Source organism: Malus domestica, chromosome 17, assembly GCF_042453785.1.
Source record: "Malus domestica chromosome 17, GDT2T_hap1".
Lineage (NCBI taxonomy): Eukaryota > Viridiplantae > Streptophyta > Magnoliopsida > Rosales > Rosaceae > Malus > Malus domestica.
Genome location: NC_091677.1, coordinates 25,573,852 through 25,584,027, shown reverse-complemented (window position 1 = coordinate 25,584,027; position 10,176 = coordinate 25,573,852). Strand labels below are relative to the sequence as shown.

Sequence of the window (10,176 nt, the reverse complement as noted above, 5' to 3'; positions counted from 1 at the left end):
CAAGGGCTAAGCAAGGGTAAGGGCATGTAAATTGCCTTTTGAAAAGTGATTACCTTTGTGTAAGTCCACCCGTTGAGCTAAAAGTAAGGACAAGGACGATTCATACTTACAAATGTATTTTTTTTTAATTTTAAAGCATAATTAAGTTATTTAATAACTAGCGAAAGCGTTAGATTTTTGATATGGTAGTGAAGAAGATGGTTGGGTGTCTTTAGAAAAATATATAATATTTTTGTATTTTTAAATATATTTATTTATGAATTTTCATTAATTTCTATAATTTTTTAAAACCTTTATTCAAAATTTTAAATTATTAAATAAAATTTTGAACAAGATTAATTTTAGTTATTGAATCTTGAGACCGTTTCAAATCCAACTGCTCATAAATGCCACGTGTATAGCTGTTGGGGAGCTGAGTTGCTTTGATAGCTTGGGGGCCATGACAGTAGCAACAATCAGCCCACTATCTCTCATCACGCGTCAAACACACAAAAAAAAAAATGTGGCTGACACCATGTTGACGTCAACCTTGACCACTAGCACAAGGCCGAGCTCAAGCTACTCGGGCTTTTGGACAGGCATGTGTTGGCCCACCAATTGCCCTTCACCAAACGGACTGTTGGAAGTGATTTTTTGGAGGACAAGGGCAAGGCAAGTGCAAGGGCACTAAGGGCTGGTTTGGTATTGCTGTGCTTTGAAAAAAAGCTGCTGTGAGAATAAGCGGCTGTGCTGTTAGAATAAGCGGCTGTGAAATAAAGCCAGTAAAGTGTTTGGTAAACTTTTTTGTGAAAGTGCTTTTGAAAAAAAAAGCAGGATGATAGTGTGTCTTTTCATTAAAGGAGCACTGTAGCTCCGTGTGCTTTGAAAAAAATGGCTTTTTTTCAAAGCAGCAAATAGCAGCTTCAGCTTTTCCTTTGATTTTCAGCTTATTCTCACAGCAGCTTCCAAAATAAGCCCCTTTTTTTTCAGTTTACCAAACACAAAAATGACCATCAGCTTTTTTTCACAGTGGCTTTTTTTAAAATCACCTCAATCCCAAACGGGGCCTAAAACTGCTTACAAATTTTGTAACTATAAGATCGTGAAAAAAATACAATAGGCAAGTGTGTATAGCCGCACTCTTTCTAAAAGGTTGCCACTATTGGCACTCTAGCCTATCATATTCTGCACTACTTTCTATTGATATATGCATTGCCTTTTATGGAGCCACGCCGTTTTCTCATTCATGTCTCCATGTTCTCTTGTTCATTTTGTAAAGCAACCAATTCCAGCCTTTCCAGTTATTCATCAAATTCAGAATTAACAATACTCCAAAAATGCTCATATGTTGAATTAGAAGATGAGTCTGAAAAAATTTGGGGCATGTTCACAAAATAACGAAGGATACCTATTGAAGAACGAATCACTGTATTTTACAAAGCAGCAATGTTGCTTATATTAAAACAAATTTGCTGATTAAAAAAAGAAGAAATAGGTAGTGTTTTAGATGAACTCTACCGTTCAACAATCAACTGCTTAAATTGAAACAAATTTGTTGATTAAAAAAGAAGAAATAGGTAGTGTTTTAAACCAACTCTACCGTTCAACAATCAAATAATAAATGACATTAAAATATTAATAAAAGACATTTAATAATTAGTAAAAAAAAATTGAAGTTTGACAGCAAGTCTCTTTGCTGCCATTTCATGTCATGCCACATAAGATTTGGCATTTTGATTGGAAACAATTAGTGGTTATCTTTTTTTACTGTTATAACTTAGAAAAAACTTAAGCTCGGTATGAAATTATTGAATTAGGACGCCCGGTAGTGGTAATCATGTTCCCAATTAATATTTCTCATTAATAATGGGGGATTTGGGTATGGTAAGACATTATTGTACTAGGACGCCTAAGTAATCCTGTTCCCAATTAATATTTCTCATTAATATGAGGGATTTGGATTTGGTAGTTAGAGTCAGAGTATACATGTACAGACACATTAATGCATTCATGTACCACTGCACTACAATGACTTCAAGAACAAGCATTAAGTTGTGAACTGAATTAATAACGATTGAGTTGGTGGACTGAGCATTTAATTCTTCAAGCACTTAATTAGTTTGCCAGTCTACCTTCTTCTTGCTAGTCCATAAACTGGAGCTCGGCTGAGTGATCTGCTGACAACTTTAAAGCTTTGAAGCAGATCTTCAAGCTTTTGACGAACTTCAAAAAAATGGCTTCTTTTCACCGGAAAATTCATGACTTCTCTTCAAAAACACATCTTAAAGCTCCCCATTTCCTAGTAGTTATTCCGAAGTCTATTTGTACACAGACCAAACTTGTGAGTACCTCTCTCCCTCCCTCCCTCTCTCTCTCTCTCTCTCTCTCTCTCTCTCTCTCTCTCTCTCTCTTTAATGTCCGTGCTTGATTTTGGAGATTAGTTTGAAACAAAAAACGAAATGATTATCAAACATTCCTTACTCTTTTTAGTTCTCAAAATTTAGCTTTTAAGTTGTTAGTTTTTGGTTTTCTGAAAGCTGAAAATGAAATGGTTATCAAACGGCACCAAAGTATTTAAGGAAAACTAACGAAAAATCTAAGAAAACTTCCCTTTTAAAGAAAAGTCATTTTTAAAGGTATAATGAATAGTACAGGAAATGTATAAATGTGGTTTTTCGTTAAAAATGAACAGTACCGGAAGTGTTTTGTTAAAACTCTCAATTATTTAACCCCTCTCACAATGAAGAGTCTGACTTAATAGGATTTGATGCAGTTAATGTACCCATATATTTCATAGCCACAAAAATCAGATAATTGTTTTCACTATACGAACAGTTTGGTGACAAGTTTCTGTGTTGTGCAGAGGATTCCAAACAAATTTTTTAGGAAATATGGAGATGATCTTTCGAATCCAGTATTTCTTAAGCTTCCAACTGGTTCAGAGTGGAAAATAGAACTCAGAATATGGGAGGGTGAGGTCTGGTTCGGCGAGGGTTGGCCAAAGTTCTCGAAGTTTTGCTCTCTAGACTGCTGTCATTCGTTAGTTTTCGGATATGAAGGGAATTCAACATTCCGCGTTAGTGTATTTGACAAGGATTTCACAGAGATCAACTATCCATTGACAATGCCCGAGATGGAAGAAACCGATGAAGATGATGATTCCGACAATAGTTCTTGGGATGATGATGACGACTCTGATTGTGTTGAAGTCTTGGACAACATCATGTCCCGCTCAAGAAAAACAAGGGACAAATATCCATTGTCATGTCCTCAGCCTCGTAAGAAGCACAGAACAAGTTCAACAGGTAAAACCAGAAACCAAAAAAATACTCTGATTACATTACGAAATGATGTTTAAGAAGTCAATAAAAATCAGAAATAAAAATTGAAACATTAATACGCAACATATGTTTAGCTTCCGATTTTTTACCTTATTGTGCTTTCTGCCATTCTGTTCTAACTTTTAATATCCTACTGTGTTCTTTGACATGCAAAGCTGAGTTTGCATCCAAAAGACACGGTGAAGGCACGTCCAGCACTCCAAAACGAGCTCAAACAGTTCTTGGGAGGATGCATGCGTCGAATGCAAGAGGAAAAGCTGCTGTAGCTCTTCGGAGAGCTACAGCTTTCAAATCTGACAACCCTTCTTTCATAGTTCCCATGAAGCGCACTTATATCAATGGATATTCTGTGGTAAGTTCTCTATAGACAACCATCATGGACCGTCAAATTTGTTTGCTTATCGTCTTTTCCTTCATTTGATTATTTTCAGTGGCTGCCTTCAAAATTGTGTATCCACATGAGACGTCTCGGTAAGCATCCTGGTGCCATTACCCTTCGGGTTTTGGATGGGGGAACTTGGTCTGTTGAAATGAAATGTGAAAAGGCAACCAGACCAAAACTCAGACTGCAGTATGGCTGGACTGAATTTGTAAGAGGCAATAATTTGGAAGTTGGTGATGTGTGTGTACTTGTGTTGATAGATGACACTAAACTTGAGTTTGAAGTTGTCATTTTTCGCGCCACAGAAACTGCACATACATTCTCACCACCAGGTACGTTGTCTTTTAATTTCTGAACTGATTAATTGATGGAAGTGCCATAGAGATTAACAATCCATCACGTTCATCTTTTGTGATGTGCTCGCAGATGTTGACGGGGAACAAACAATGTCCCAAATGGAAGAAACTGATGAAGATGATGATTCCATTGAAATCTTGGACGATTTTCCAACATGCCCGAAAACAAAGAAGAAATCACCAATAGCACCACAGCCTCACAAGAAAAACAGAACATGTTCAGTTAGCACAGCAGAAAACCGCATAAAGAAATTTGGTGGCTCGTCTTTGACTAAAAAAATAATGAACCGAAGAACTCTTCAAGTTCTTAGGAAGATGAACCCAGTTACGGCACATGGTACAAATAGAGCCCTTCAGAGAGCAAAGGCTTTCAAATCTGAATACCCTTCTTGCACAGTTGTTATGAGTCCCTCGTATATCCATGCACATTATGTGGTAAGCTTTTTATAGAGAGACATAATGTACAAGTTCTGCTAATTTTATGTCTACATATATGTGTGTGTTAGTTTTCAAACTGAAAATTAAGCTCAAACAAATTACAACGCAAATCCTCTCCAAATTACCTGATTCTCTTTCTTTTCAGTATTTGGGAGCCAAGTTTACCAAGGAACACTTTCTTAAGTGGAATTATCATCAAGTAATCCTTCGTGTTTCGGATGGAAGAACTTGGCCTGTCAAATTAAGCAAACGTCAGAAAAACATGGTCCGACTCCAGAATGGTTGGATTACATTTGTGCAAGACAATCATTTGGAAATTGGTGATGTGTGTGTATTTGCGTTGATTAACAACATCAAAGGTTTAATGGATGTTGTTATTTTCCGCACTACAGAAGCTGCACGTTGGAACCTGTCACAAGGTAAGTTGTCTATTAATTTCTGAACTGATTAGTTGATGGAATTGCCGTAGAGATTAACTACCTGTCACCTTAATCTTTTGCGGGTGCTTGCAGACGTTGATGGTGAAAAAACAATGTCCGAAACTGAAGAAACTGATGAAGATGATGGTTGTGTTGAAATCTTGGACGATTCTCCACCATGCCTGAAAACAAAGAAAAAATCACCAATTGCAACACAGCCTCACAAGAAAAACAGAGCAGGTTCCATTAGCACTTCAGAAAACCACATGAAGAAGTTTGGTGGCTCGTCTTGTACTAAAGAATTAGTAAAACGAAGACCTAATCAGGTTCCTAGGATGATGAATCCACTTACAGAAAGCGGAACAAATAGAGCTCTTCAGAGAGCAAGGGCTTTCAAATCTGAATACCCTTGTTGCATGGTTGTTATGCGTCCCTCGTATATCCAGGCAAATACTTTGGTAAGCTTTCTAGAGAGACAGATCATGTACAACTTCTGCTAGTATGAAATGAAAACTATTAAGCTAAAGAAAATTACGTTCTAAATACTCCAAAAATTTAGTCTTACCTGCTTCTCTTTCTATTTCAGAATTTGGAAGCTAAGTTTGCCCGGGAACATCTTCTAAACAGGACTCATGATAATGTGATTCTTCGTGTTTCGGGTGGAAGAACTTGGCCTGTCAAATTACACCAATATAGCAAAACTGTACTGAAATTCCAGAGTGGCTGGATGACATTTGTGCAAGACAATGGTCTGGAAATCGGTGATGTGTGTGTTTTCATGTTGATCAATAATACCGAACATTTAATTGATGTAGTCATTTTCCGCGGTAGAGAAACTGCTGATTGCACCTTTTCACCAGGTGAGCAAGTTTTCTGTTGGTTGTGAGTTTCTTTCTGCTCCATCAGGTCTGTCATCTGCATAACTTATACGCGTGTTATTCTTCTCTGTTTTTCTGTCTTTGTTTTAGGGAAAGCAATCAATTTCCAAGGATCAGTTCAAGTCGAAAAATAAGAAAGTAGCCGGATGGATGTAGTTGTTGAAGCTGAGTATTTCACCACGAATACTACCAAACATGAATCTGAATATTGAAGGCAGATGAAAAAAGGCCTGCAAATTTAATGATGCCCATGTCCTCCACTTGTTATTTTGATCACCCTCATAAAGGGCATCATCCTAAGAACCTCTTTTGTTGTTATGAATTTCAACTTCATCTTGAACCCTACATTTTGGATGTCATAGTTATGAGATATGTTGTCTTTGTGCTTAACCTTAACTTAGGTGGAACGGTTCATTGTCACCCTGGACTTGCGAGCCACTTATACAAGGCAATGTAACGAGTCTTGCACATGACCTTGAGTGACCACAGGCATCATGGTGGCAGTAAACTTGTTTCATGATAGTCTCTATCCAACAATCAATATTCCGTACACTAATTTTTATCTTGTCTTACTTGAGTGTGTACCATTCTGGTTAGTTATTACTTGTTCGTAGTAAGGAAATACTACATTCTTCTGCATAATGGATTACTCTTAGGTACCGTCCATGAAAAAGAAAGAACCTCTAACAGAATGACATAACAGGAGAGACTTGAAATGCTTTTTTTCCCCTCAAAGTGATCGAACTCAGTAGCATACATTGAAAAACATCTCAAGTTCAAATGATGGGTCGGTAAATGGGAAATATGCATCAACCCAGCGCATCTCCACATCACCTGAAAATATCAATACAATCAACTTAATAGCCACTGTGTCTATGATAGACAACTGTGTCTATGATAAACAACCAAAAAACAACTAAAAAACAACTGTGTCTATGATAAACAACCAAAAAACAACAACTAAGGGAACAATTGAAGGATGTTCGAAGCAAATAATACTCAACATACTTCATAGCTACTTTTTGGATACTGAAGCACTCAAATGGCAATACCCAAATCGCAGGTATGTCTGATACTGAGCACGACGGTTCAAGATAGTGGTCACAGTTATTTTATCAAACAAGTGGCGTGCTAGGAAGCCGTAGTGCGGACTTCAAGTGAGTGACTTTAATATATGTAATATGGTGATTACCCATGAAATCCTCATGTTAGTATATTTTGTGGATATGACATGAATTTATAAATGTGTTTTTCTACTAAATATTATTGCTTTCATAGTTTTCCATCGATCTATATTTTCATGAAATGTGATTTGACCTGCATATTTGAAATGTTTATGAACTTGAGGGTTAGTAGAGGACTGATAACCCCATTGACATGGGGAATCGTTGCATTGAAAGTGTCATGTCTTATTTCATTGAGCCGTTTGAAACTGTTTCCTTGGATTATGCTCGGTTCCGTTGAGTGGTCCAGAATCAGGTTTAGCTAGAGTTCCGTTGAGTGGTCTAGTTCCCTGCTCTGTATTGATTCTGCTGAGTGGTTTGAGATCCATCCATATGTTTTCGTTTGGATTCTGTTGAGTGGTTTAGAATCCCTTGTACTTCACGATTCTGCTGAGTGGTCCGGAATCGTATCCTGTTCGGATTCCGTTGAGTGATCAGTAATCCCTTCTACTTCACGATTCTGTTGAGTGGCTCGGAATTGTATCCGTTTGGTTCCGTTGATTGATCTAGAACCCAATGTACTTTGGATTTCGTTGAGTAGCCCAAAATCGCTTCTCTTGGCTTCGTTGGTTTTTGAAATGATTCTAGAACGTGAAAAATTAGGAGATGTAGTCTTCAGCAGAACTGTGTCGCTCTAGCAATAGTTTTCATTGTATTTATGAATCAGAAATTCGAGGACCTTTGATTTAGAAAGGCCAATGAATGTTTGCGTGACTTCTTCAGAATTTTCAGTGATTTGATTATGATTTATAAAGTATGCTTTTATGATTGATGTGTATAAGTTGTGGTCGATAAAAATATTTTATGATTACCAAATAAGTCGGATTATTGTCCCTCACACGAACTTCTCAACTTATTTGAGTTTTTACTTTACCCGGTGCACCATTCCCATGGTGTAGGGGCAATTGTGCAGGTGACAAAGCTTAGTTGATGCGAGGAGTTCTTGGGTTAGGAGTCAGAGTTCAAAGTTTGGAGTGCTCCCTATTTCTTATCTTGTATTTCCTTTGAACTTTCTTGTTGGAACCTGAGTTATTGCAAATGTTGTTAATTTTAGTCTCAGTATTTCAATTATTTTCCTTGCACCTCCTACAGTAGACCGTATGTCTAGATCGGTGCATGACAGCAAATGACTTGTAAGTCCTTAAGCCAATTTCACCATGCATTAATGTATGAAAGTCGATCGCACGAGAGCAACCATTCATAGCGGCACTCTTCTAGGTAACCTATACTAACTCAGTATATGGAGCAAGATCTACCCATTTGACCTTAGATTAAATGAACTATTAATAGAACAATGGTTAGTCGAACAAATTGAATACATTTGGTTAACATTCTGACTTTAAGCTAAGCACTATATTGCTAAAAAAATAGAAGTGCCTATATTGTTGTGAATGTAAGAAAAAACCGTTTGCACTATCCATTGCTTATTTTGCTAAATGAGATTCCTAGAATCTATTTATTTCAAGTAAGTAAAAATCAGAACTGGGAGATGGAGATATAAGATATTGAAAAGTGATTAAATTGTCATCTTAACAATCAATTTAACCTATATACATCTACATGTATCAAATTCGTTCTTAGATAAAAATGAAGTTGCTGATGAGATAATCAATTCCTTGTCAGTCATCACTTCTACTTTTTATGGCAAGTATTACTTAAACTTCTCATGCATACCAACTTTCAATAGACTCAACAACACATGGAGGTAAGGCCCGATCCAGTAATCTGGAGAGAAGAGGATCCCTGAATCCTTAAAACTCACATGCATCTTTTGGCAAGATAAGATGAGTCAAATTGCCAAAGCACAAAACAAAAAAAATAATGTATTGGGACGATCATGTCGATGAGCGTTGTACTGCTATAATGATGACAATTGTTTGTCAAATGCAAGTCAACTTTTTACCATTTTATCAGAAAATCTTGATATCAAAGAAAAGTAAGCTTCTATGGAATAACAATCGTTTAAAATCAATGATGATATTCAGTACAGAAAAACTTCAGTAAATAATTGAATGTAAAACAATAGACAAAATCATTTTAACATAATAGAGATGTAACCTGTAGACATGTTGCTGCCTAATAACACAATATTAGATTCGATTGAATACCATTTTCTCGGGATCTAGAGCTGGGTGATGATTCCCTCCTCGTTTTGCATCTTGTTGATTGAGATTGTAACCCTGGAAACCAAAATCAAAAAAACATAGAAAAATATATTAGAACTTACACGAATCGGTAAGGATTTTGAAGATTCGGAATGTAATGAAGAGAGGAAGACATGATGAAACAGATATGAGAATTTACCGCGCTGCCCCAATAGCTGTAGCTGCTCCATTTGTACCTGCTGTTGCTTCCCTGCCTTAATTTTCTGTGCCTTCTCATTCCAGGAAAACATGACGAAAACGTGTTCAGAAAAAAAAAATGCACAAACAACAAATTTCTTTTTTCCTGAAAAGATATTTCTAAAATAACAAAATCCAAATACAACACAATGAAGGAACCTCAATGTAAGCTGCAGCAGCCTCCGAAAGCTTCTCAGTTGCCCTTGCAATGAAAGTGTCTCAACGACAGACGATTTAAAGAGGAATTCTGCAACGACAGACCATTCAAATCTAAGGTTTACTTTCCTGAAAATTATTCAAAACATATACTGTAAAATATTCGCAACAAAATCTTTAAAAAAAAAAAAAAAAACACATAACATACTATCAAATCATGTCATCTCGGTGAACGAAATATATGAAATGAAAAAAATGTATATTCTCATATCACGAAAACAGTCTTTCATCATCAAACATTTTTTTTTCTAAAAAAAAAAACACACCTTATATATATTTAGATCTTTCTACAATCACATCAATTCCAGGTTTTGCAACCAAAGCTATTATGATTCTACAACCAAAGCTACAGAGCATCCGTTTAGGACTTCATAAATCCACACCCAGTCAATGTCATTCCATTATATTGCACAGCCTTTTAAAACTTCGCCTTTGTCCATGTTCGTATTCTCATTCACCGCATAGTTGTTATACATGTATACTTATAATCTATACATTACACACACACACACACAAAAAGATATTATTTATTACATCCTAAATTTTCTTTACTTTCATTTTTGTTATGTTCCTTTCGTTGTGTAAACTTATACTAATTCTTT

General features: G+C 36.4%; 1 protein-coding gene and 2 long non-coding RNA genes across 3 annotated transcripts; 1 reads left to right on the top strand and 2 right to left on the bottom strand.

Annotated features, from left to right (window-relative positions):
• The first annotated feature begins 2,125 nt into the window (after positions 1-2,125).
• LOC103437304 (B3 domain-containing protein LOC_Os12g40080-like) lies at positions 2,126-6,183 on the top strand. Its single transcript, XM_029098134.2, has 9 exons — positions 2,126-2,320; positions 2,843-3,284; positions 3,476-3,672; positions 3,752-4,034; positions 4,129-4,493; positions 4,642-4,915; positions 5,009-5,373; positions 5,502-5,775; positions 5,884-6,183. Exons 1-9 carry the CDS (start codon positions 2,213-2,215, stop codon positions 5,925-5,927), a joined length of 2,352 nt encoding a protein of 783 aa, XP_028953967.1. The 5' UTR covers positions 2,126-2,212; the 3' UTR covers positions 5,928-6,183.
• LOC114822945 (uncharacterized) lies at positions 3,294-4,161 on the bottom strand. Its single transcript, XR_003771093.2, has 2 exons — positions 4,021-4,161; positions 3,294-3,842 (listed from the first exon to the last, which is right to left on the bottom strand). It is a non-coding gene; the product is annotated as an uncharacterized lncRNA (long non-coding RNA).
• A 283-nt stretch (positions 6,184-6,466) lies between the features above and the next one.
• On the bottom strand, positions 6,467-10,014 carry LOC103437253 (uncharacterized). The gene is made up of 5 exons (XR_003771092.2): positions 9,841-10,014; positions 9,518-9,643; positions 9,321-9,390; positions 9,125-9,196; positions 6,467-6,627 (listed from the first exon to the last, which is right to left on the bottom strand). It is a non-coding gene; the product is annotated as an uncharacterized lncRNA (long non-coding RNA).
• Positions 10,015-10,176: the final 162 nt, after the last annotated feature.